At 40.9% G+C, this 27,265-nt stretch overlaps 1 protein-coding gene across 8 annotated transcripts in view; it reads left to right on the forward strand.

The window, feature by feature from the left end:
* The window catches only part of EHBP1 (EH domain binding protein 1), a 206,796-nt gene that overhangs the window by 51,346 nt on the left and 128,185 nt on the right, over positions 1-27,265 (forward strand). For all 8 annotated transcript variants that reach the window (XM_059467501.1, XM_059467502.1, XM_059467503.1 and 5 more), the window contains exon 6: positions 26,330-26,511. In XM_059467501.1, the coding sequence (XP_059323484.1) occupies positions 26,330-26,511 (182 nt within the window). The remainder of the gene's footprint in view (positions 1-26,329; positions 26,512-27,265) is intronic.

Here is a 27,265-nt window from a genome sequence, read left to right on the forward strand (position 1 = left end):
GTCCTGCTGATGCCATTTGCTGGAGGAACCTGGGGGAAAGGACTGACTTAGGAACAGGGTGAATTCCTTACTTGCTGATCAGTTGCTATATCAGAATTTATTACAAAATCATGGGTATCTCTTCTAGTGCATCTTTGTACCATGTGAGAGCTTTAGTTTAAATTGGCTATTTCCTTTATTTAAGAAACAGTAGTTAAAGCATCTCTATGCATTCATTTTGCATTTTTTGCTTGAAGTAATTTTTTGCTTAAAATAATAATTGATTGGGTTAGCTTTTTTTTCTGAATTAAATGTCTGCATTTAATATATTTAGAATAGCTTATAGTTCAGACATGCTTTCCTGGTCCTTTAATTCCCCTGTCATATTCTGCTGTGTGTGATTATGTGAACTGTGACTAGCTGCCTGTGTAAATTAGGCTGAGTATTCTGGTTTAGATATAGCTAGGAATTAAATGCTGCTTTGTCAGCTGTCTCGCTCTTGTTCTGCTTTAAATGTAATAGAGATTCAGAAAACCTCTTTTACTTTTAGTTTTTGCTTACATTAAATATTTAGCACTTTGTTCTAGTTGAGAAATCTCCGAGATTAGGCCTTTGGAGCAAAACTTGCAGAAATTGTTGTCTTGATTGGCTGCTCTGGTTGTAAAGGAACCAGGGCAGGAAATCTTTCTTGGAGGCCTGATCCTGTGCTTTTCCAGTAATATATTGCTGTTCCTTCTGTGCTCCATGATGGCCTTTCTGGGCACTTTTAACCACAAGGGAAATACAGTCAGGGGCAGGGCCCTGACTCAGGAAAGGAGCAGGAGAGAGGCTTCTGCGCAGAGTGGATCACTGTGCCTTGGGGTATGTGAGAGTGGGTGACTCCCCTGTGTGTCCACACTGACCCTACAGGAGTCCCTTGCTTAAACAATCTCCTTGGGTTTGGCATCTTCTCTGAAGAGTACAGAAGATAGTGGAAGTGGATTGCACTTGCTTGAGTTCTGCTGGAGAAATTCTACACCAAATGCTGCAGGACAAGTAAACTACCACTTGTATTTAGGGCAAGTGTGAAACACTGTGGGTGTTTTCCCCTCTACATGGCCCAGCACAAAGGGGAGGCACCAGCAGCCCTGGTTTCAGGCAGGCATTGTGAGGGCAAGAGCTCCATAAACTTTCCTGAACAGCACAGTTAATTAATTGATATTTTGACCTGCAGCCCCTCCTGTATCCCCAGACAAAGCCTGTTAGTGTCCTGTTAGGATGCACAACTTACTGTCTGCAATGTCATTTTCCTTCTGACCAAAACAAGACTGTGCCCAGATCACCTGGAAGTAGGGCCACTGTGAATCCTTTCTGTCGTTAATACATAATAACCTATTAAAGCAGACCTGAGAGATGACAAAAATCTTATTTAAATAAGAATTTTAGAGAAACTGCTAAAATAACTCCTAATATCTAATTAACTTCTTACACTTCTAATAGTTTTTTTTATCCTGAATAAGTGTGAAGTGTGAGTCCATCAATGTCTTCTCTACTGTGTTTTTTCAAAAATAGTGATGAAAATTTTCTTTTGGTATTCAATCTTCTTCTCCTAAATGAAATGCAGTGCCCAAACTGTGCTTTAAATAGTGCTGTTTCTGATGCTGTGTAAATAGCTGCACTAAGGCATCTGTATCAAATATAATTTGGCAGATGCTATGGCAATTTTGAAAACTATATTACAGCATTTTGGCTTAACATTTCCTGGTGAAGGAGGTATCTCATTTTCTGGTATTTATGCTACAGTTACATGGGAGGGTCTTGCAAGTGGCAGCTGGGAAGAGGAGGATCCTGGGCTCTGGGCAGAGCATCCCGGGTGTGAGGGTCTGGCTTTGTGTCTCACAAAGTGTGATACACGAACATACACAGCAACATTTAATTTATACAGTTATTATTGATTCACAGCAGTAAAGTACAACTGTTTTCTAAATTGCTTAGGACCATTTTGTTTGGGTTTTTGAGGGGAGGCTATTTCCTGCTGGAGGAATCTGTCTCCTATAGCCAAGTTGTACAAGGCAGCTGATTGGAGTTGCTATCAGTGGTGTCCCTTGCCAGCTGGAGGGGGGAAGCTGATAAACAAGGCAGACAGCTTTGGAAACAAACCCCTAATATGACATTAGGCATGTTTAAAAGCAGCAGTGTGTTTTAGCCACTCTTGGCACATGTTTATTCATAGGAAATCAGCAGTAAAATGCACTGGCCAGCCCGTGTGAGAGCCGGAGTCTGCATGAGGTCGTTTCTCTTTCAGACATCAAATACACAAAAGTGTCTTGGTGATTGTTTTACAGTGGGGTTCTAATCATACTCCAGGCATAAGCTGAGCCAAGCAACTTGCCTTTTAATAGAAAAGTGTTTGCTTTTAAGCTTGTTCAGCTTGCCACATTTTTTCTGGTTTTCCGTGTCTGAGTGTGTTTTTACATCTCCATACAGTCATGGCTGTGTGTTTGCTCTTGATGCGGTTCAGAATATCATTATGTAAAATACCACTGTCTGGGGCAGCATTATGATGGATAAATTTCATTTTTGACCTGGCAGCTGTATGGTGTTAAAACAGCAGCGTGTGCTGCTGCCATGTAGTACAAAATATTCAGTATGGAAAATGGAAAAAATGGCAGTGCATTTAATGAAAAATGTTTTTGACATAAGTCACCTTCAAAGGCAGATAATCTGGGAGTCAAATTGAATATTTTGGTTGATTTGAGATAATACCTTGCAATTGCCTGTGCTCAAGGTATGGAAATATGTGTCAAAAAAAAGAATTAAAATATCCATTATTGTGTAAAATGTAGCTCTGCATTAAGTAACTGGATAGGATTGTACATGCAAGCAGTTGTAATTTAACTGAGGGCATATTATTTAAAAATAGTGGCCAGCAGCAGAACTATAGCCAGCTGACAGGAAAATAAGAGTTCTGGCTTCCTGAAAACCCTTGTTATTAGGAAAACCATCTGGCAGTGTAATAGCTCTGAGTGTTATTTCTTTCAGCCTCTTATCTTTGGTTGTTAGCTGTCTTAATAGAGTTTAATATAATAGAAATTAATTGACCTCTGTAACTTAATTGATGCCATTTCATTCATTTCCCTCCCAGCATATTCTTCATTCTGAATTGATACTACGCAATCACATTGTGTTTTTCCTGTGAAGATTCTCCTTTCTTAGTGTTTTGCATTATCAACATCTGATAATTGATGAGCCCTAATGTCTTCTTGAATCTTGCCAGACAGAAGAAACAAACCTTTTCTAGTTTAGCTTAAGTATGGTGGCAACCTGAGTCTTGGCTGCAAAGATTGCCTGAATAAAATGGTAGTGAATAAGTTGCTGTAAAGGGCATTTTGTAACTTATCAGTGTTTTCTCTGTTTCCACATACTAGCATAAATATAAGAGTAAACTGAATTTTTGCTAAATGTATGACTCATAGAGAGTTGCATCCTGAACTCAAAAGTTGCTGTTCTGAGCACGGTGGACTGTATGTCCTGGGTCTGGCCAGGACAAGGTTAATTTTTGCCATCTGGGAGGGGAACAGAGGAGGGTGATTTTCCCCAGCTTCTCACTCCTTTTCCTCCTTCCGGCCTCTTATAACAGCTTTTCAGAATCTTGTATTTCCCTTGGATGCTAAGGAAAGCATTTTCTTGTTGCTGTGTCTGCTGTGCCTTCTCAGTGCAGTACACACCCGCTTAGTCAGGACAGAGATTTCTGGGAAGTCACTCAAAGGTCTGCCCCAAGGATGGACTGTCATGAGTGCCATGGAATGTGGGAGAAAACGGGCCAGTATTTGGGGAAATTCTCTGCTCCAGTGGTTTGGAGGTTCACCCCTGAACAGCAATGGAACCCTGGTAACATGACAGAGTATTTGCAAGGAGAATGCTGTGGCAATTCCAGAGAGGAGCAACTTACTGCAGTGTTCTGGGTCCTGGCTGCTCTTCACCAGACACAGTTCAAGACTGGACAGCACCCTCAGGAGGAGGAGGAGGAAGTCAGACCTACAGGCACCATGGCCACTCAAACTGAGCTGAACCAGAGGGATAGCCTGTAGCAGTTGGTCCTGTACAGGAGAAATCCAAGACCAAATCAGTTTGCATAGTGAGGGATGAAGAGGAAGCAGGGCCCTCACAACAGGAGGAAGAGGCAGGGCCAGAGATAATCACCTGATCCATATTCCAGACAGAGCTGTGAGATGAAGATTTCAGCCGCCAGACTGGGGAGCCCCTGGTGACCTGGCTGCTCCAATGCTGGGGTATCATGGCCCATGCTATGGACGCCAAGCACCTGGGATCCCTGGAACGTGGGCATTGCCAAGGGGATTGGGAAGAGGACAGAAACTCTGAGTCTCTGGATGCCACTCCTACCAAGTGCGCAGCAAAGGTCACCCAAGGATGATCCAGTGGTGTGCTCAGGCAGGTGGAATGCCACGGAGGAGGGTACCTGGTACCTGAGACAGCTGTGCTGGAGGTAATCTGTAAGGGATTACAGGAGTCCCCTGTAGATCCATATGAGGTCCAGGGAGCACAATCCTCATGGTGGAAATTTGTATAGAGCGTGCCATTGTTGTGTTCCAGCTCACTGGCATTGATGTCAATGAAAGGAGAACAAGCAGTGCTTCAGGTGACTGCCTGACTCCAGCAGTATGGAAACCTTTTCTCTGCCTCCCTAACATCTTGGGTCTCAGCTGTGGAAAGACAGTCCAGGACTGTGGACAGACTGGAAAGACTTGAGGAAGTTGGAGAGGAAATGTCCCGTGTCCCACCAGTGCAGACCAGAGTCTCTGCTACTGGGAGCAAGCACGCCCTGCTTGAGAGAGGGGGTTCACACCACGAGGTACCCTGGGGTTTTACCTGCATGACCAGGTGGAGGACAGGAGGAAGTGGGACGGAAAACCCACCTCTGCCCTGGCAGCACGGGAATGTGAGTTGAGAGGAGGAATGAGCACCACAGGAAATTCTTTGAGGGTAAATGCAGCTCCAGTTTCCAGTGGGCAAGTCCTCAGACAGGAGGGGGCAGGGAGTGAGTGCAGCATGATTTGGAGAGTCTCAGTGGGAACACTGAATCAGGCACAGCCACTCCTTAACGCAGCACTACACTTCAGCAATGATATAGATACAGATATAGATAGAGAAAGCATGATGCATGTATAGGCTGGACATGGTACAGTTGTGTGTTACATTGCACTGTTAAATAGCAGTATTTCTGCTTCTGGAGGGTTTTCTGTTGACTAGAACTGAGATCAAACCAACCTGCCCTCCCTGGCAGTGTGATAGAATGGCAGACTGAGCAGGATGGATGGCAGGTTTTCCAAGTTTGTTTTAACACCATGTGCAGCACAGCCTGAGATAGCAAACAGCTGTGTCTGACTATGAGGACTTCATCTGCTAAAAATAAATAGACTTACTAGTTTCCAGAGATTTTCTTTAAGGACTCAGTTTTTATAATATAGTTTTAATGATTTCTACTGTAAGAGTATTCTGCTCAGCAAGGGATAAGATTAAAGAAACTCTTAAAGCTTTCCTCCCTAAAGCAAAACAACTCCATGAAACAGTCTCAAGAAGGCAGAGCACAAAATTCAAAGAACACATACAATATTTACCAAACCAGAAGTGATGCTGAAAATGAGGTGAAGAACTGTGTCCTATTTTTATCTGTAAAGTAGATCCCTGAAATGAAAATTAGTTATATTTACTTTTTTTTCTCTTGTTGAAGAGTGAGAAGTTATTTGAAATGTGAGATTTGGTAGTGCTTTCTACTTCCAAGTGCTAAATAAATTCTGAAAACAATACAAAAATAACATAGAAAAACATCAGAAACTGAGAAGTCCAAGATGCAAAACATGGCTAATGACAATGGCAAGGGGAGACCAAGGGAGGCTGGATGGTCAGGCACTGTGGGCAGCAGGGAGAACATGGCTCTTCAGCTTTTTACACTTTTGAGCCAAGCCCTTTCAGAAATGAAGAGAATTGTGTCTGTCTTCATCAATTACATTCAAATAATATTTTCTTGATATTTTCATTGCAATTGCAAGATGGAAGGTGTTATTTTACATGACAGCTGAATTGCTAGAAGTCATGCTGTGGACAGACATGATCTGGGAAGACACATCTGGGTAATCTTTAGTTTCATCCCTACCATGCAAAACCTTTCTGTCCCATGGTGCGTGCAAAGCTTTTTCTCTATAGTAGCAAAATTGCCACAATTTTTAGAAAGACACCACTCTTCTTCATTGGGGAAAAAAAAAATCTGTCTTGTTGCACTGAAAAGTGAGAAGAAGGAAGTTGAGGGAGGTAATTCTGCCCCTCTTCTCAGTTCTGGGGAGGCCTCATCTGGAGTGCTGTGTCCACTTTTGGGCCCCTCTGTACAAGAGAGTCCTGGAGTGAATCCACAGGAGGGCTCTGGAGATGTTGTGGAGACTGGAACACCTCAGTTATGAGGGAGGCTGAGGGAGCTGAGCCTCTTTAGGGTTGAAGAAGTCTGTGAGGGGGTCTTATCAACAAATATCAGTATTTGGAGGATGGAGCCAGGCTCCTCCTGGTGGTGTCAAGCAATAGGATGAAAGGCAACAAGCAGAAACTGAACAAAGGAAGGCCTACCTGAACATGAAGAGGAAAAACTTTACTGTGATGGTGACTAAGTGCTAGAAAGGTTGCCCAGAGAGGTGCTGGGGTCTCCCTCACTGGAGATGGACATCCATCTGGACAATGTCCTAAGTAACATGCTCTGAGAGGACCCTGCTTGAACAGGGGATTGGACTAGATGGTCCCAACTATGGTCCTTCCCCACCTTACCCATTTGGTGAATCTGTGATTCTTTGAAAGTGAGTTTTACTTTGCTTGTGGTTGGTTGTTTTTCTACCGGCAGGCAAAGATGAGTTTGAGTAGCAGGCTGTGGTTTAGAGCTGATGGTATGTGGCAATTCAGCAGCTGTATGGAAAGGCCAGTTGTGTGGGTGGGATGGAATGCTTGTGCTGAAGAATGATCTATCAGGGCATGGTTGCTTCAAACTGCTGAGTAATGCTGAAGATATTCATCACTATCACTGCAACAAAGAGCTCTCACATCGTCTTCAAGTTCAGGATGAGTAGGGATTAACAATCTCTAATGCAGTTTGATTTGAAACTGGGTATGGTGGCACAAGAAACTGTGTTTATTCCCCCCATCTTGTGTGAAACCTCCACTCTGGGACACCTTCTTGTCCCACTGCTAGCTGGGAAGCTTTTGACTGGTTATTGAGGCTGGTCTCCACTGGTGCACAGTGATGAGCGATGTGATGGCAGAAATTCTGAAGCCTGCTGATCCAGACTGGTGAGAAACAGGAACATTTTCTGCATGGTGGTGCCAGCTATTAGGCTGGACCTTAGAATTTGAAAGGAAGGAAGTGAAATGGTGTGGGACCACTATCTCTTAGCATCTGGATTTGCCCCAAAGCTTTAAGTCAGGGCAGAGTTTAATGCTCCCTGCACAGTGTGTCCTGGTGAAAGCCATGCAGAGCACTAACTTTGCATAGTGCTGGCAGTGTGCTGCAGCCACTTGATGGCAGCCTTTGATTTGGTACATGCCTCATTAGCCGGAGCACAGTGCAGTGTGGCTGGAGTATTTGTAATGGAATAACACGTAAGAACTAAAGACTGCAAGGTATCTGGTTAATGTAGAGATGAAATGAATGAAACAGCAAGGCTAAGCTTTCCTGACCCTTCATGAGAGAATAGATGAAAAAAGGAAGAATGAGGTATTGTGCCGAAGGGAGATGATGAAATTCAAGATCCACACACATAATCTCTGGTTCAGCCTCTGAAATGTTAATCCCTGGCTAGAATTATTTGAGCTGTAGATTGCAATTTATCATCAAAATGGCACTGTGTCAAACAATACTTCTTGTATGTGTGATGTTTAGAACTATCCAATTTTAATGTAAAATGGTTCACAGAGCACTGTCTAACATTTAAGTAGCAACTCGTTAAGCTCAGGATATTTTTGCTTATTTATGTAGACTTGTGGTAATCATGTAGATTTCTCTTCCATAGATCACTCTTCAGGTCTTTTAGCCATGGAGTATGTTTGAGGGAGTGACCTGTTTTGATCAAAGCAGTGACAGGTGATGGGACTACTTGAAAGTAATTCTCACACAGAGTGTCCAGGATAGTTTTTTTTTTTGAGGTGCTCAGTTAATTTTTACAATGAAGAAATCTGCCAAAAATTTGTTGATAGCTTAGGAATCCCCAAGATTTAGGAATAATGTTTTGCTGAGTTGTGCAAACAATTATTTTGAGGTTACTAAAAGTATTTTCTCATTATGTTTTACAAGCTAGAATGCCCTTCAGGATTTTTGTTACTTGCTTTTAAAGTATGCCAGTAGAGGGAGTAGAAAAAATATCCTTACCATCCAGTAAGGATAAAATATTTAGCACTAAAATTCAGCCCTTGCTCCTGTAGAAATCTTAGTTTTCATACTGTAGTCTGTTACTGAAAATAAAAGAAGATATGCACAGTTCAGATAGTTTCTGAAATGTGAGGCCATGTGAAAGAGTGTAATTATTAGACAAGAATGATAAAATCCAAATGCATATTTAGAAATATACATTGCAGTAGCATTTTTTTTCCCCTAAAGCTTACAGCTTGTTGGAAAAATGACAAAGTGATTTTATTGTTACACCAGACCCCAACATGTTTTAGTGCATGCTAATTAATTAATTTATCTTTATTTATTTTGTAAAGAGGCCTCTATATAAATGTGCAGTTGAATCGTGTGAGGCTTCTGCAAGCAGCTTAAAACTGGGGAGGAGCTGTTCTTTGTCTCACTTTTTTTTGCTAGGAAAAGGTGAGAGACTGAATGAGGAGAAGGGAGGAAGTGGCATGTGAATCATGCCAGCCTGGCAAATTTGTAATTCCTCTGTGGAAGTTGCTTCAGAAAGTGCGGAGATTTGAAGCGGAAACTATTTGGGATCTTCATGTGTTTAAAAAGTCTGTTTCTCTGTGGTGGTAATTAAAATCTCCTCTAAAAAGATGCCAGAATCAACAAGAGATTTTCCAAGTCTTTGGTGTGTTTGGTTAGCAGGTATATGCCTGGCGCTCGGGGATGCAGGCCTGACTGAGCAGTTGTGATGGCTGTGAACTGAACTATGAAGGAGACATTTGTCTTGGAGTGGGACCTTTTGTGTTAATCCTTCCAACCTTTATAGCCAGGCATTTCAGGGTGATATTTAGTCAACGAATAACTTGTATTGTGCACTTGTGATCCCTCTCCATCAGAAATGGATGACTGTGTAGAATAACTATCAGGCTTAGATAAGAATTATTATTTTATTTTTTATTTTTCCTGCACTGTGGCCATTTTTCCTCAGAGGCTGGTGCTTTAGTAGCACATATTGTTTCTAGATTGGGATTTATAAATTAAGATTTACTCAGGAGATGAACGTCATTACGTTGACTGTATCTGTTTATTTGTGCATGCAGTTGTTTTCTGTACACCTAAGATAAACATGTTATCAGAGTATTTCTGAGCACAGATATTCATGTCTTAAAATTACACATACCAGTGAAGCTTCACTGCTGTCTGCACAGCTCAGACACAGTAGGCACAGAGTATATAAACACAGTCACTGGTTTTGCTGCTTTAGAAAAGGTATTTTTCTCCTCTGGCTGCCTTTTGCATGTCTCTGTGGTGTGAGCTGCTACATAAGATTGCTGGTTTTGGTTTTTGCTGCTACATCAGCCTTGGTATTTTAGCTGTTCGGGCTTGTGCTCTGCCTTGCTGAGGTTGTGCCTCCGTGTGAGTTCTGTGAGTTACAAGGAGAACAGTCATGCTTTCAGAAATGGGCACGGAACAACATTACACAAAGGTGTATTTTGTGCTGCAGCATCTATTTTTATAGAAGGTTAAAGTTTTTGCAACTTAAAACCAGTCATCCCTTAGTTGAGTTTTTTGTTTTGGGGTTCTTTGGGTTAAAAATATGTTCAAAGCTTTACATCTTTACTAGAATCAAGAAAGCTGTGCTTCATTATTTCACACGACTGTAAAAGATAAGACTGGTAAATGGGATAATTCACATTTGGTTTGACAGTGGCCTTTAAACCAGGTATTCTGACCCCTAAATTACTTATGAATTTGAGGATCAGATTTGATTAGTTCAGTAGCACTGAGCTATTTAAATGTTTCAACTTCCATTACATGCAAGATGCCTCGTTAAAATTCTTGTGTCCCGTTTTGCAGCATGGTGCTAATTAAATGTAAAATCTGTCTTTAAACCAGAAATTGTGCAGAAGCAAGTCACAACAAATCTTGGTGGTGTTTTGTGTTCTGGCTGGAAATGGTATGAAGAACAGCTTTTAGATTTTTCCAGGATGTGTACCTGGATCTCACTGTCAGGTTTAGAAACTATTTTCTTCTAAGTAAAGATTTCAAGTCGTTGTACATAAAAGGAACAAAAGAGTTTTTAAACTTCTTGTCTCCAAATTTTTTTCCAAGTAATTCTTCTGTATTTTAGAGCTGCAGATATCAGGAAAGAAAATAAATCCACATTTATGTACAGTGCCTGTGGATTTTTTTACTGAAGCAAAGCTAATGGCTGTCAAAAAAACTTCTTTCGGAGCTTGCTGTGATGTCTGGCTTCTGTATCTCTTTAAAAGGAGTGTACTAAAAATAAATAGTGGCAATCAGTCCCTGTTGTGATTTTAACTCAAAGTTTATCTATCGAGGAACCCCAAATTTAGGTGCCTGAGCAAATTTTGACAGGAGAGCATCAAACTTGAACAGATTTTTGCTGTACATGTTGTGAGCTTCTGCGTTCCTGAGCTAATTGGATGTAAAGTGTCACGTAGAATTGTAGTATCTGTTGGTGAACCTGGGCAGACAATAATAATTACTAGGTTGAAGCTTGTTTTCTGTTGAAGCCCAACAGTATACCCTAGTTTTTGTTTAGGATAGGTCTGGTTTAATGCTAGTTTACAATTATTACTCACGGGGCATTATCATTTCAGATCTGTGCATCTACTTTTAAGGTACGCCAATTGCTGTAATTAATTAAAGTGCTGCAGATGCTGCTGGTTAAGCCAATTTAAAGAACAGAGCGTGAATTTCCAGTTATGTGAGCTAGATAATGATAATGCCTTAACGTGGCAGTCGCTCCTGTGAGCCAATTACTGCTCAGATAGCTGGAGCAGGGCTGTGGTTCACTCTCTGCCTCCGTCCATTCCAAGAAGACACGTCTCCTTTTTTATGCCTTTTGCTGCTGAGTAATCTCAGTTTTCCTCCCTGGTTGTGGGGTGGTCCGACTGACAGCTTTTACTCTTAATAAGCTTAGAGGTAATAATCCCAGTCCTGTAGGTCACATGTACAATATGCCTTTTAGTTTCATTTTTTCCTGCTCTCGTTTTGCCAAAACATCAGGCTCTCTGTAATATTATACGAGTGCTGTTGCTGACTACCTGGGACTGAAGCACTACTTTCTGATAATTGATTAATGCATGTGTCTCCTAAATGCTTCTACATAACAGTAATCATGAGATCAAATCTGCTTATGTTTGTTGGATTTTTTTAGTTTTGTTTTTTAAATTTGCTTTTAATTGAGGAATATTTTAAAATATGGATGTGTCAAATATTAATTAGCGCTGAGATTTTTAAAAAATCCATAAGTTATGTTAACTTCACAGACAAGAAGTAGAGAAGAAAATACTTCCATTTGAGATATTCTGTTTTTATTAATTTATTCTTGTGTTTGTTTTAGATGGCAACATGGTATATTAATAAACAAGCCATCAGGAACATCTTTGCCTTTTGTATACATGTGAATTTATTTTGAGGGGAGCTTTAGAATGGTTGACAGTGCTTGTGCCTGTAGCACTCCAGGAATGTTTATGGGGTAGCTGGAATGTGGAGAATAATCCTTTTAAAAGAATGTGTAAAAACTAATTATTTGAAACTGATATTTACTTTGTAGCACTTAGTTTTATGAGTTATAAATTGTGCAAGTCTAATAATGCTAATAAATTTAGATAGTTTCGAAGAGAGAGAAGTGATGTAACACGTGACATACCTGCCGTTTCACTTGCCAATTCCCAGTTTAAAGTTTCAGGCTTAGACTGGGGAGAACCTGTGCCATGGAACATTTCTGCATTTCCAGGGCAGCTCTGACTTGTGCCAGGTGGTTTGAGCATTGCTGCTGTGGCAATGCCCTCGGGAGTGGCAGCCCCTCGGCACCAGAGGGGCTGAGCCTGGAGGAAATGAGTGCACCCGAGTTCATATGCAAAGCGGGGAGAGAGTGCAATTTTCCCAGAATCGAAGCAGAGAGAACAGGTTTTCATCCTGGATGTGTAAAAGTGAAGCCTTAAAGGTCTGGGAGGCCTCAGGGAGCCTGGGGTAGATGCATGGAGAATGGGTCCTGGAGAGAAACAGGGGAACATTGTTTTGTAGTGGTTGAAGCTTGGGCCCAGACAGAGGAGGAGGAGGAAATTGGCTGCGAAGGAGAGTCCATAATTTCTGTGAGGGAGTGGAAGAGAACAGAGTGCACTACTTAGATGTCTCTGGCCTCATTCCAGAGAATGGAAATAAAGACAAGAAAGTGCATGTGAGCATTTATTGCTTTGTCCTTTTGTGTGTTCTTATGTGACCTGAAGCAAAGGAAAAAAAAAAGTTTTTGGAGCTCCTTAAAGAAAAAAAAATAAAATCTTTGTCTCAGTTCAACCATCCTCTGCCTGCAAGGACAGGGAGCTGAGTTCACACAGGCTGGAACAGGAAGAGTAAATCTCCACACAGTACTGCATAAAAATGTAACCCCATGTGATGGCTGAAGCATTCTCAGTATGCTGCTGTCAAAACAGGTGGTTTCTTGCTCAGTCCTCCCTGCTCCTCACTTTGTGGACAGCAGCCCCTCTGTGTGCCCAAGCTGGTGCTTCCCTGGCCTTTGGAGAGCTCAGTCTGACCCAGCTGAAACATTGTGGTTTTTTTGTTTTTTTTTTCTGGGTGAGTTTTCTGCTGGTTTAGTGAAAGGAACTGGGCCATGAAAGAAGAGCCAGTAAAGTGCCATGGTGGGTGCAAGGCAGGAGCCTGTGGCTGGAAAAGTGGGATTGGGTTTTGCTTTGGAGGCAGGCACTGTCTGCAGGCAGAGGTTGTTCCACTGTGCCTCTGCTCTGGGTGAGGCCCATGAGGAGGGATGGGTGTTCTGGGGCCCCTCATGCTCCTCGTGCCCTGCAGGAGCTCCCACCCTGTGCTGCAGCGTGGCTGCTCCCCGTGGGCCTGGCTGCCTTCGCTGGCCTGTTCTTGTCCTCTACCTGCACCATACAGGGCTGGAGGGACCTCACTCCAGATGGGTTATTGGGCTCTTCCAATACCTGCCAGCTAGCAGGCTCCTCCAATAGCAGCTAGCTCTTCAACAGCACCTAGCAAGCATCTCCCTTCATGGGGAGCAGAGACCTTTTGCTCAGAGACCTTGCATAACTTGCTTTGGCCAAGTTTCCATCTGTTCTCTCCTGCTATCCAGTGCTGTGATATTTCAGGGGCATCCTCAGAAATCACCTTCTTCCATGTGGAGCCCTAGCTGTCCTTCCTAAGCCCAACTTGTGTCAAGATTCCCTTGCTTTGGCTCTTTCTAGCCTCTTGCTGTGGTAGGACTGTCTCTCCTTGGCAGTGAAATTGCAAACTCTAAGTTCATGCTTTCATTTTGGTGATGTGTAAGAAAGATACTGAACAGACTTATTTTTGTGGCACAGGAACATTAGCAAAGGTTTTATAAGACCATCAATTGTTGTTGAAAGTTTAGAAAAGAATGAATGTGTGACCAGAGTAAGAGCTGCCCTTACTCTGTATAGTTTTACTAAAAAGAAATCCCCTCTTGCAAAAGTATCACAAGGCTCTGCCTGTGTGCGTGTTTCTGTGGGTTTGTGTTTGCTCTCACGTGCTGTAAACCCCAAGATGGAATCCCCTGGTTTATAAGGGCTAATAATTTGTTCCCAAATTTAACAAGGTGCTTAATCACATGGCTTTCTTCAACTTGATTTAATTACAAGTAGGTTGTGTACTGAGAGTCAGGCTTGCACTTAAATACCTTGCTTAAGCAAGGTGCATCCTTTTGGTGTAGCTCTGTCACTGTGTTTAATGGACGTGGGGAATTTATGGGCCTTACTGAGGAGCATTTGTGCACATGCCATCCTGTGATAGCTGGGGTCAGTGCAGCAGATCAGGGCTAAGTTCTCAGTTATGACTGGCTGTAAGTTTCCATAAGACTTCTCCAATACCTCTTTATTTTTGTTGAATTTTTGAAATAATAAAAGACAAATTCTATAATTATGATTTGTTGCCCGTCCTTAGTTTTGCAGTCTTTTTTTAAAAAAGGTTTCACAATGCAAGTTATGTTTAAAGAAATCAAATTGTGGGGCAGAACTTGAAAATTCCTTTTTATTATATCCAATTTGAAATAACTATTGTTTTTTGTTAAGACTGCACCAGATTGCTTTGGGACACAAAGCTCTCACTGCCCAGTACTTGCTGAGAAGGAAAAAAAAAAGCGGTGGCTGTATCAAGTTTTTTGCAATTAAAAATCTGGAAAAACTTGTTTAAGAAACTATTAGCCCAAGAACATGCATCTTTTGTCTGTATAATATGCAGCTCTGAATACAACTCTTTTTATCAAGAGTGCAGTGTTTCATATTTAATCAACATAAAATTGAGTGCTTCCCTCACATGAATGTAACACAGATCAAGTCTCAGCCAAAGCAAATAAAAGAATGAATGCTTTGTTAATCATCCATAACTAATTTGTGCATACACAGAAAAAATGAAATCTGTTTTTGACAAGACCTTTTTCATAGGAACAGCAAGGGAGAATTGAACATGTAATGTGCATTAGTAATAGAGAATAGCAATGGGAAGATCTGAGATGTTTGCCTCAGACGACTTCAATTTCTAGATAGTAACAGTATTTAACAGAAACCTAAGGTAAGAGAAGGGTGGGTTTTAAGTTGTTTGCCAAAATGTAATAAGACAAACCTGTGCTGAAGCAGACATAGATGGATTCTTGTGTGCCTTGCCATATATTCATAAGTATTGCAGGGAACTGCCACATATCTCTGTGACAAACTCAGCTAATAGATAATACACAGTGAAGAAAATGTTAAATGCATTGCTTCTTTGCACAGGCAGTATGATTGTGTTGCTCTACTGACAGTGTGGTTATGGTTGATGGGGCAGCTTCATTACAAGCCCCTGTTTTCAGGCTATTGCAGCTTTAACAAAAAAAAAAATCACCCATTGGACTGAAATTTTCTATGCTTGTCAGCCTTGAGGTGAATTTTACTTTAAGTACAAAGTTAGAAGAAATCCATTTAGCTATTTCCCCGATTGAAACAAATTCGGAGGGAGGGAGGGTGGGATAGGCTTTCAAAAGCTTGAGGTTTATGTTTATTGCTGAGGTGCATTTTGGAATGCTTTATGTTTATCCTTGCTGTTAAAATGTATACTGTGCTGTTTATAAACACAGACATAAAGAAATAAATAAGTGCACCTGCACCCCACACCATTCCCACTGCTGTGTGTGCACAGGGTGTGACAGCTGAGGTGTCTGACATGTGTGAGCATGCCCCCATTCCAGCTTCACACAGATGTGAATTTTCAGCTGCCTCCCTTTTGCCCTGGTTGTATTCCCACCCTTTGCTCCTTGCTTCTCCCTGCTGACATCAGGCTCAGCCCCCCCATCAGCAGGATGATGCTGCTGAGATCCTCAGAGCCTGAATTTTTTCTCCTTCCTGAACTCTGCAGATCCTGCTGTGCTCAGGAACCATCCCCTGCCAGCCACGCTGCTCTGACATAACAGCTGGGAGGAGACTTGCAGACTGATCTCTATCACTGAGGTTTCCCCCCTCATAGTGATTATTTGGATAATAGAAATAAAGTGGCACGAGACAATAGTAATAAAGAATAGTAATAAGGTTTAAGTATAAAGAATAGTAGTAAAGGGCCAGAGAACTGTCTGTTGGGATGGAGACCCTTCCTTGAAAAGCCAACTCTTCCAGAGTGGATGTTGTGATGAGAATCACAGCCATGGAGCTGAGGGCAGTGGTGGCCCTGCAGTGTGTCCTCTTGTTGGCGGTGGGAGATACAGGGAGAGGGAAGAGCAACAGCAGGTCCAGTAATTTCTCTGTATTTTGAGGCATTTCTCCATCTGAGTTGTGTCCTGTTGTTGTTATGTATTCTGGTGATTTTGGCACATGCTGCAAAGCTGTGATCAAGATGCGAGAGAATAAAAAGAGCACAGTCATGAATTTAATAATGGAGATACAGTCATGCTGCAGTAATATTGCTGACATGTTCACTTTGAAGAACATTGTGCTGTCTTTTATGAAGTAGTCTTTTAGTCTAACTTTGAGAAATTCCCAAAGTGATCAGTCATTTGACCTGGAGTCTCTGGTTCTGCCCAGAGGAATGTTCATGGTGTGAGCATCACTGCTCAGCACACAGCCATCAGGCACTGCAGACCATTCAGCTGTTTGCTCTGGGTTTTTGCAGTTAAGGTTCAATTTTCAGTACAGAAAAAATATAAAGTAAGAGTCAATAATATTGACACTCTTGCAGGCTTTTCTCTGTTGTGAGCCTTGCAAACTTTGTCATTTAACATTGTGCATTTCCTCTATGGAAGTTATCCTCAGATGATAACAACTGGTTGATGACACACTGGTATTTTGAAAATCCCATTTTAACAGGTTATATCTGTGCTAAATAATTAAGTCTTTCTCTGGAAAGATGAATGAAAGTATGTAAGCTTGTTGGAGCAGTTAATCTTTTCACTTTGTTTCTTCTTCAAGGAGTTTTACCTCAAACTTGCTTCGTTGTTGGAGATTATAAAGGAGCTGAATAATATGCTTATGTTTGCAAGTTTGTTTAAATAATCAAGAGTTAATTCTGGGGCCTGTATCACATATGCCTTCCTGCATGGTATTTGTTCCTCAGGACAAGGTTTATAGATAGGCATGGCCTGAGGTGCAGAAACTGTTCTTAATATTATATTGAATTCACATTAAATATTCACTCCTGAGCTTGAGGTATTATTTTAAACACACCTTTTTAACATTCAGGATTCTGGGTATTTGTCTTGAAGCGACACCAAGACAGAGTAAGGGAATTTAGAGACTGGAATGGAAAGAGAAAACAAGCTGAACTAACAATAAATCAGTAAGTAGTTTACCCTTAAAAAAAAAAGTCAACTATTTTTCCTTAAAGACTGACTCTCTTGGGGGGATGCTAGCTGGACATCTCTCTTTTGTAGCTGTTTGAAGGTGTAGTAGCACCATTCATGGGAGACCTCTGCACACAGCAGAGGAGTGCATCATGATGATAGAGGTTTCCTATCAGGCAAAGTAGAACTGAAGTACCAGGCATTGGTAGGTGAGCTTAAATGTAAATTTTGTACCAGGTATTGCCTATTATTTAAAATAAAACTAGAGAATAACCTGTGAGTCTCTTTAGTTGATACATGAAAAAATGTAGTTACGAGCTGCTAAGCAGTAAATAAAGTCATGGTTATGAAGTCAGCTACCCTGTCCTCCCCCTGGAGAGAGGAGGTCACACAAAATAAGTGTGTTTCTTACTCCAATTTTTGCTAAAAGTTTAGGAGCTAAGTTCATCACCCGCTGTTTCTCCTTCTCTAACATTAGATAAATTATCTGTATTTCTACTTTGTGTTGAAGCTAACTGTACAGAAATACTACAGACTTATACAGCAGACTCTTCAAAAGCAGGGAGGAACATGAGCCCAGCCTAGGGGGACGCTGCCTGCAAGCACCTCAGCTGAAGCAGAGCATGGGAGCTGCTCCTGGAGACAGGGGGCACAGTGAGAGGGATGCAGCTGCACACAGCTCCCAGGAAATGAAGGACTGCTGTGTTTTGCTGAGCTGCCAGCCCAGTATGCTGTGCTTTTCTAACAGCCTCACCTGCCACATGGCAGCAGCAGCTCAGGCCCAGACTTCCTTAAATCTGCTCCTTTGAGAGGAAAGGTTGGAGGATTTAAACAGCCAATTGATGATGTTTCTCTGCCAGCTTCAGCTGAACTTCCACAAGCTTGTGGCCCACATCCATGGCAAAGTAAAAATGTACAGGAGTTTACAGTAGGAGTTACTTTTATAGCTTTTGTTATATAAAAATTATTTCATCTTGATGGCTTTTGCTTGCTAATGATTACTATGTAGTAGCTCCCACAGGCTTGCACACAGCTGTACCCTGTGCCTTAGCAGACCTGGGGGAGATGGTCACATCCCTGGCTGCTGTAGCATCTGGGGAAGGGAAAGGAACAGACAGTCCCTGATGTGGAGTGATCCCAACAGCAGAGAGTGAGTGGCTGTGAAAGGGAAGCAGAACCATTGGGGCATTAGTGAGCTCAGCATGTTGGGATCTAGACTTTGCAGGAAAGGATGTCCTTTTACTGCTGCTAAGGGAAACAGGATAGTCACATATTCCAGGGCTCTTGAGTGGTGCAGCACAAGCTGTAGCTCTGCGAACACAAGCAAAAATTCATGTACTTTGCAAAGATACAGTAATTTCTTCAAGTGCGAGGACATTCTGAGTTTAACTGGTCAAAGGCATCTAAGAGTAAATTGAAACCTGTCACTATAGAGGAGAAGAAACTTGCACAGCATCTCTAGAGGAAGTGATCTGAAAGAGCAAAAAAGCTACAAATACTAGAGTGAATATTTCTCAAATCAGTTATCAATCTCCTATATACTTCTGAGGGAGAGTTCAGGAGTTGTTTCTGCATTACCAAAACAGTCCAGGGGATAAAGCAATTGAAGATGTTATAAATGGATACATAAAGCAGTTATCCACATCCTATGCAAGGTTCATTATTTCAGGGTTCTGTTACTTACTAAAATTACCCAGCTTACCTGTAATTTTTTCTCTGTTGTCCTTTGTAAGCAGCAAGCCCACTTTAGAAGGGGATACCTGTCTCATACAGATGACCTATTAATAAATTGCTCAACTAAAATTTTAATAATGCACATACTTTGCCATCTGTCTAGTAGTTGTCTAAGAAGCTTAATGGTATTTTTTGATAGAAAACCAGGAACTCTGAATTTTCTTGGTGTTGTTCTGAATAGTTGTGGATGAATTAACTCAGTTTATTAGGTATAATTTCTTTTTCTAAACTTTGTGTCTGATGTTAATCATTGGAGATTTCCAGAGTCTGTGAATGCAGAGGATTAGCTTGGGAAGATGAAAAGTTTGTTGTTACCTCAGCAGGTCAGTTGAGCACAGGTAAGATTTTAGTCAGAAAGAACCTTTCACTACATACCCCAGTCTCTCAGGGTGCCACTGAAATCTCATGGGGCTGTAAGAAGAGAGAAGCTGAAGTAGCATATAGTGTTTTCTCTTTCATTACTGAAATTACTGTCTCTGCTTGTGCTACATGAGAAACAGTGTGTTTGCTTCCAATATAATGATTCATCAATGTGGATGTGCTGTTAAAACCAACATGTTGGTGTTTTTTGAAGGAGCCTTCAAGCTTAAACCTAAGATATGACCAGTATGATAAACAGTCTGGTACAAGGACTTTGGTTCTGCAAGGACAAAGGTCACTTTGTGAGGATAACAAATATATAATTATGTCATTAAGGGTAGCTGTTTCAATGTTTAAAAATGTTTTATTTCATTCCAAGCCCTCATGTCTAGGGCTCCAACGTTTCTGGCATGTGCAGAATTTTTTAAACATTAAATTCTCAATTCAGATGCACCATAATTCTTAGTAATGTTCTGGATACCTTCAACCATTATTTGCTTTTAAACAAGTTTTCAGCAGAGATCGTGCTGCCTTCATTCGGTCCTCCAAATCTCCCATCCGCCTGTCTAAATTATTTTAACTGACATAGTTTCTAATTTACTCTCTCCAGTTGAGAGAGCTCCCTGTAGCTTGTCTATTTTAGCATTTAATTGCTGTATACTCTCCCAAATTAAATTCTGTAGTGATCCATTTTGCTCTGCTGGTGAAGCAGTGATCTTTCCATCTGCGCAAGATGGTGCGTGCGGCTGCGGCGCAGGGCTGCCATCCTCGCCAGGAGAGGGAGAACTTCCAGCTCCTCTCTGCTGCTGCCTGGGGGCTGCAGGGCCAGGGGGCTGCAGGGGCCAGCTTTCCTCCACAACAGTCTCCATTTAGTTCTGAGGCCAAAGGAGAGGGAAACCCATTGTTTCTCTCAGGGAGTTTTTAGAACCGGACAAATCGCTTTGTCAATTATTTACTGCCAAAGTTTGCTCCTCCTTAAAATCTGCATGTCTTTGTGGGCTTTTTGGCATTTGCTTTTGTAAAAGATGAAAAGGCAAAAATATTATGTTGTATGCTTTCCTTGTTTGTGAGAAAGATGATAATTATTGTTCCTTTTGACAAAATAATACCCAGTAAGGCAACTTGTCTTCCCTAGCTGGGTCTTTTTTGGATAATGTTTGTACATTGATTACTAATTACTTAATATATTTCTATTAAGGAGGGACCGTTTACTATCTAAATAATGAAGAACTTCAGTAGTTTTTGTTCTGATTTCTGCTGAATGGAAATGTTTTCCTGTTATTTCTCAATATGTGTGTGTGTGGAAGGGAGGGCACTGGAACCTCAGGGGTTACAGACAGCACAGCAGGGTCACAGCTCTGTGTAGGCAAGCTGAGTTCAGGTGTGCAGAGGTAAAACACATCCTGCTGATTTCTCTGGGGGGACTCTTTCCCCAGCCCAAATAACACAGAGGAATATACCCCATTAACAAAACCCAGCCAGTGTTTTGGTTCTGTGTAACTCTAGAAGCTTGGAGGCAGTTTAACAGAAAATACAAAGATGTTTCTTACTTATTTGCACCTCTTATATTAACCTTGAAGAAGACTTGCCAGTCACTTGGTAAGTACAGCATACAAGGTCATTAAAAATACATTTTTAAGGAAAGAAGACTGCATGAAATTCACATTACAGCATTATTTGTCTCCTATAAATTAAGAATCTGAGTTCAGACCTTTTGTGTGAAGGTGTTAATCTTTGGCTCGCTTCTTTTGGAACAGAGTTGGGCACTGTTTAATAGTGTGACATGTCTGTCATCTGTGGTCATCATCTTCCCAGTAAAAATGAGCTGTTTGTTCTACAGCTGTGGTCCAGGCTCTCTGCACTTAGTTCCTTAGAGTATTTTAGTCCTGCTTGCTGTGAAAGGATCTCTTTAGTAGGGAATGGTGGGGATGATTTCTAGACAAGGCTGGTGGTACATAGCACTGCTCCACACTGGTCTTGTTGCAGAAGGAGATCAGGCTGTGGGAATCCTTTATGCCAGGCAGATATTTATAGAAGGGTGGCACTTCCTGTCTAGTAAGTTTTGGGATGCCTGACACTGCTCAGAGTCAGGAATGTTGTGGCAGGAATAATGCATGGTTGCATTACTGGAAAGGAATTTGTGTGATAAATGGGTCTGGCCCTGTATCTGTGTCAGTAAATGCAGCTTCATTGGCTTCATTTAGGCTGACTGCAGTTTGGCCAGTGTTATTTTCCCCTTCTCTAGCCCCAAACTTTGTTATGTGATGGTCATTTGAAGATCTGTGGAAGTAGCTTAAAATGCTGGGGAGGGATAGTGCTGGGGACTGCTCCTTGAAGAACCATGCAGAGGTTTTTGAAACCCTGTTTGCTGTGTCTGTGTGTGCTGCTGGTCCCCAGGCTTTGGCAGAGCCAAGTGCAAGGTGAGATTTCACCTGAGCCTGGCCCTGCACTCACAGCTTGTGATTCCTGTGGCTTCAGATTGTCTGGAATTTGTCTTTCTGATGGCACCACTGAATTGCACTTCTGTTGATATCTGAGGTGATGTTTTTCAAGTCTGTGCAAACACAAACAGCATGCCTAGAAATTGGGAACTGCCTGAGTTCATTATTACTAATATTCCTTTGTTCAAAAAGGAATGCAACTTTTATTGATCTATTGAGTATTGCTTGTTCTGCATATTTCTTTGTCTGAAATCAGAAATCAAAGTACTTCAGGGTATTGGGAAGTCTTTCTGTTTTCTATATTAATTTTCATTTTGCTAACTTTGAGTGCATCTTCTTCTTCCAGATTTTTAATAACTTGCTTAATTTTTCCTAAACTACCAGGATGCAGGAGTATCAACCACTATGCCCAGTGGGCATAGTGCAGAGACAGCCATGTGCTTCATCCTGCTGCCTTGCCAGCTGGAAACAGCTGATACAGCTTGATGCACTGCCCAGATAGGGTTATTTCACCCCAAAAATGGTGTATTTTTGAGGCATTTTGAGGACTGTGGGCAATAGGAGGAGGAGACTGTCAAGGGAAGTGAAGCTGCTTGTGAGAGAAAAGTGTAGAATACAAAAGCAGAAATTCCCCAACACTGGAGAGAAAGATGGAGAAGTATTGCTGTGTGTTTATGTGCAGATTTTACTCTTCTTAAGTGAACTAAAATCATCACTCTGGCAAACCATGTACTTCTAAAATAACATACAGATTTCTCAGAGCCTTTAGTTGACCCAACACAGCCATTATTCTGTTATGCAAGAAGATAGGCCTGCTGTAGTTTCTGCTAACAAACTAAATAGTTATATTTCAAATAATTAAAATAATTTATTAATGATTTCTAGGACAATCACACATTTTATTTTTTTTCCAGTGAGCTGTTTCACTTGCTGGAACCATACAGTAACAAACATGAAACAACAAAAAATAGTTGTTAGCCAATGCTCCATGCATTCTCCTATGAGTCCAGCAGTGCCCATTCTCGGTCTCAGTAGCATGTTTGAGCTGGAAGATAGCATAGAGGTATTTTTATTTTACTGGCATTGTATGTTATCTTCTGTCTTTCTGTGACATTCAGATATCATGGCTGATTTTATTTGCATAATGCATTGCTCTTCTTAAGAGTAAAGGGTTTCAAAATTGCGGTTTTCTTGCAGAATGCACTCCATCTTCACTGTTAAGTGTTGTATTTTCTCACTTCTCTTTATTATTGCACTGAATTGTTTCTCTCTTGTGACTTCAAAATTGACTTTTCATGCCACCCTTTCACAAAACAGGATGTTGCAACCCTGGCAGTCACATGGATGTAAAACACCTGAAGGCATAACAGAGCCTTACACAGTTTAAACTTTGATTATATAGGCAAAAGCAGGAAAGTTGAGCAATTAAAACATTTGCACTGGGATTCCTGCTTGACTTTCCACATGCTCATATGAGACACAAGTAAACACCAGATCAGACTTCGACCTTTAAATGGATATTATTTATTCAGTGTCCTACCAAAGTGGGCTTCTCTTTGGAATAACTCATTCAAGCCTACTGCTCAGCTGTTTCTGTCCACTCTGCTTGCAGGTTTGCTGTCTACTCCATTCTTGCATTATTTGATCCCTGCTAGTTTAAGAATTGTTTATCCTTCTGCAAGAAAATGTCTCAGTTTCTCAGGTCACTCAAATTCTACTACAGCAATCATGTAGATTTTTAGGAAGAAAATGCTACAGTCTTTTCAAGAAGTGATTATTAGCATGCTCTAACATTTAAAGACAATTTTTTAGAAGCTGGTTGTGTGTCAGAGTAGAAAACACAATCCATTGTGAGTCAGTCATGGACCTAAGCAGTTTGAGAATATTCTTTTAACATACAAAACAATTTTCCCCATCTACTTACGTAGCTAAAACCATGTAAGTCTAAACCTGTAAAGCTCAAAAGGAGAAAACATTGCAAAACTTCCAACAGACTTCACTTTCTGGAAGAGTAGGAGGATATACTTAAACTTGCATATGAAGCAAAATAAGACTTGAAATATCAGGCACAGTCTATTTTATTTGGGTTTGGGGATGTTTGTGCATGATAATATTACAGATTTGGACTTCTTTAAGCATTTGGAACTTGGAAAGTCAACTTCTGTCTTTGGCCCACAAAAATGTGAAATTAATTAATTTCTTAGGGAGACTGAACTCGATTGCCAAGAGCATCTTGTTCTTCACAGCACATCAGGATATGTAGTGATAGGAAAATCTTCCTGCTCATGGCTGGCTTCTTCCCTTTGTCCTGACACCCTGCTGCCTGCATTCTTGTCTCCCTTTTCCTCTACATCAGCTAACACCAGAAGATTCCATTAGGAATTGCTGATGATCATCTTCTCTGGGAGAACTTGGCTTCTTCCTTATTCATGTTTCTTATTCACTCTCCAATCCAGATAATCTGAAGGTGCAAATGACAAGATGATCATTTGTACAATGAGTAGATACTAAGTGAAAATGTAATTTTGCATAATTTCAAAATTCTTCTGCCTTGCTATCTGTGTCTGGCTTTTGCATGCTTGCAAGTTCAGTGCTGTGTGATTTCTCTTCACTTTAGAACCACCACTGAATTGGAGATGGGGTTGACTTATCTTGTTTGCTTTGACTTTTTAGAAAAATCACTTTGATAAAGACAACATGCACCTGACTTAGCAGATAAGATGGTGTGTTTGTAACAAGAGAAAGTAGCTCTGCCCCCAGGTAGCCCTGTTTTTTGGAGTCACTGAAGCATATTGGTGTTCCCTAAGAGACTTAGTGGGAGATCTCTGTGTTGTTCTCATGGCATTGGCTGCATCCAACGAGTGAGCAAGCACTGAGAAGGCATTTGTAGCTACACAAGGAAATAAATCCAGATCTTTGTTGGATTTGGGATATTCACAGCTGCTGAAAAGCAATTTTTGTGTCAGACTGAGAAGAGCATGTCAGAATACAGGCATGGTGTGGCTGATGAATGATTCATCTGTGAGGCTTCCAGCAAGCACCCACATTCATGATTTGCTCTGAGATCTTGCTAAGATCAACATCTTGCTGTCAACATCAACTATTCAAAATCTTGCAAGATGAGTTGTCTAAGATCCTGTTGGGTGTAGATGCCTGAACAGGCACTGCAGTAAACCTTGCATTCTGTATAACGAGTTGTAATGTTAGTTATTCTAAAGGCATGATACAATAACAGATTATTGCTGTTCATATCTGTGTAATAATGGAAACTCCCTGATTGTACTTTCCATTTTACACATTGTCAGAACCTTGGACCTTAATCTTGGTCTTTGATTGACAACTGCAGCCAGGGAAGGAGCACTCGTATTGTTTGTGAGAGTCGCATCTGTTCAACTTAATTCAGCTGAGAGTATTTGCATATTCTTAAGTATTTCTTCTGAGAGGGCCTAAATCCTTCTCAAGTGTTTGATGCATTTTTGAAATTCATTCATAAGGTATCTACATGCACTAATAGTTCTGTATAATATTGCTGTGCATAATCTGTCAGATAAGGCTAGTTTTTTAAACAAGGTATTCTTTGGGGATGACATATTACATTCTGACTTATTCTACTGGGCAGAAATGTCAAGTACTTTGAAAAAGGATGCTTGAATGTTTTGATTGAATTAGTGTTCTTTATTCAACACAAATTGTCAACTGCAGTAAAATGTCCTATTGTGAGAACATTTTTCAAAAGAATTAATAGCAGGGCTTTTTTATTTTATTTTTTGTTACTAGGGCTTTTTTGCATATAATCATTCCTTTCCTGACGATGCTGATACTAGATAAAACAAGAGAGTAGATTCTTAGATGTATTTTCGATTAATTTATCTGGATTGTTAAGCCATGAGCAACATTTTTATGCTGAAATACACCTTCCACTTTTCAAATAAAAATTTGGCTTTTATCTATTTTGCTCTTTATTTTTTTATTGAAAAATTTTTATCAATATTTTTGGAAGTATTGTCAATTTTAGTTTCAGGAACCTTTTGCTCTTGGTAGTGCATGTACACCACTAATGAGAAGAACCGCTGCTCTGAAAAATATTCAGGTATTCTGTTTGAGCATGGAACACAAACTAGCTGACCTCAAACCACATGCAAAGAAATACATGCATGGTCCAAACCTATGTCTTCCATAGGCTGGAAGTTCCACTCCAGAACCAGCCATGTTTGGACAGAGCATGTCCAATTTGCTGTGAAAGGAAACGAGAATATATTCCCAGCAGTTTAACTGGATGGGGGCTGTGGATCTGGTTCAAGCTCAAGCCATTAAAGACACCCTAGGTCTTGTAATGGAGCACCACTAATCACAGTGGACAGCCTTTTTTTTTTTTCAATTGCACTAAGAAAGTGTTCAAAGCTCCACCACCATTAGTGACTGACGTAGTTTAAGAAATTATTTTCTGTCACTTGGCAGGGCCATAGTGATTTTTTTGGAAAAAAAAAAAAAAAACCACCAAAAGCCAAAACCAAACCACACAACCCAAGTAACCCCCACAGATTTAATAAGTGCATTTTTTTGTTTTGTGCACATGCATGTTTTAGTGTAACAGCACCTTTCACATTAGCTTTGTTTTTCTTTTGCTTTCAGGAATCTCCTTCTGGACGTAGAAAAGCGCTTGCCACCAGCAGCATCAACATGAAGCAATATGCCAGCCCTATGCCTACACAGACAGATGTCAGGTTAAAATTCAAGCCTTTGTCTAAGAAAGTGGTAGCTGCCACACTACAATTCTCCTTATCTTGTATTTTCCTGAGGGAAGGAAAAGCCACGTAAGTTGTTTGTTTGTTGGGGTTTTTTTAAACCAGATAGCCTGCTTTGTGTTGCTTTTCAAAGAATCCTTTGGATAAAGAGCTCTTTCTGTATAGAATGGTGGAATTTGAGAGCATCCTTCAGCATACCTATCATTCCCGCCATACTTGGTTTCTTAACTGAGTAAAAGTTGTTTCTTACTCTGATTTCAGCCTTGTGTTCTTCAGAGGCAGATGGCTTGTACTCTACTCTTACAGACATTTTAAGTAACAGCAGCTTAAAAGTATCTACAGGTCTGAAATTAGTGGGAGTGTGTGTTTATGTTCATGTGTGTCCTCATCCAACAATACTCTTGGCAGATTTCAAGGGAACCCACTGATATTTCACAAATGCAATAAGAACAAAGCCAGCTGGAAGGTGAGGGAGGGTGGAGTTAGAGTTAAGATTTTGGGTTGAGCACAAGAGCATCCTGTGGGAAGAGTTCTCTTGGGTGCTGATTACCTCTCCCTTGACTCACTCACTTGGTTCTAGATTATCAGAAAGCAGGTAACTCCGACGAAGGGGAGGAAATGATGCATCTGACTTCATGGATATTAGAAAGTTAGTTAATTACATTACTGTACCATATCATTCTATACTATATTACATCTAAACTAAATTTGCACAAGCACTTAACTGTATAGAATTTTGTGACTGTTAGCTGACAGTCCCAACACACACACATGGATTTAATTGGTTAATGAATCAAAACACTCGCACTAGAATTCAATTATT

Source organism: Ammospiza nelsoni, chromosome 3, assembly GCF_027579445.1.
Source record: "Ammospiza nelsoni isolate bAmmNel1 chromosome 3, bAmmNel1.pri, whole genome shotgun sequence".
NCBI lineage: Eukaryota > Metazoa > Chordata > Aves > Passeriformes > Passerellidae > Ammospiza > Ammospiza nelsoni.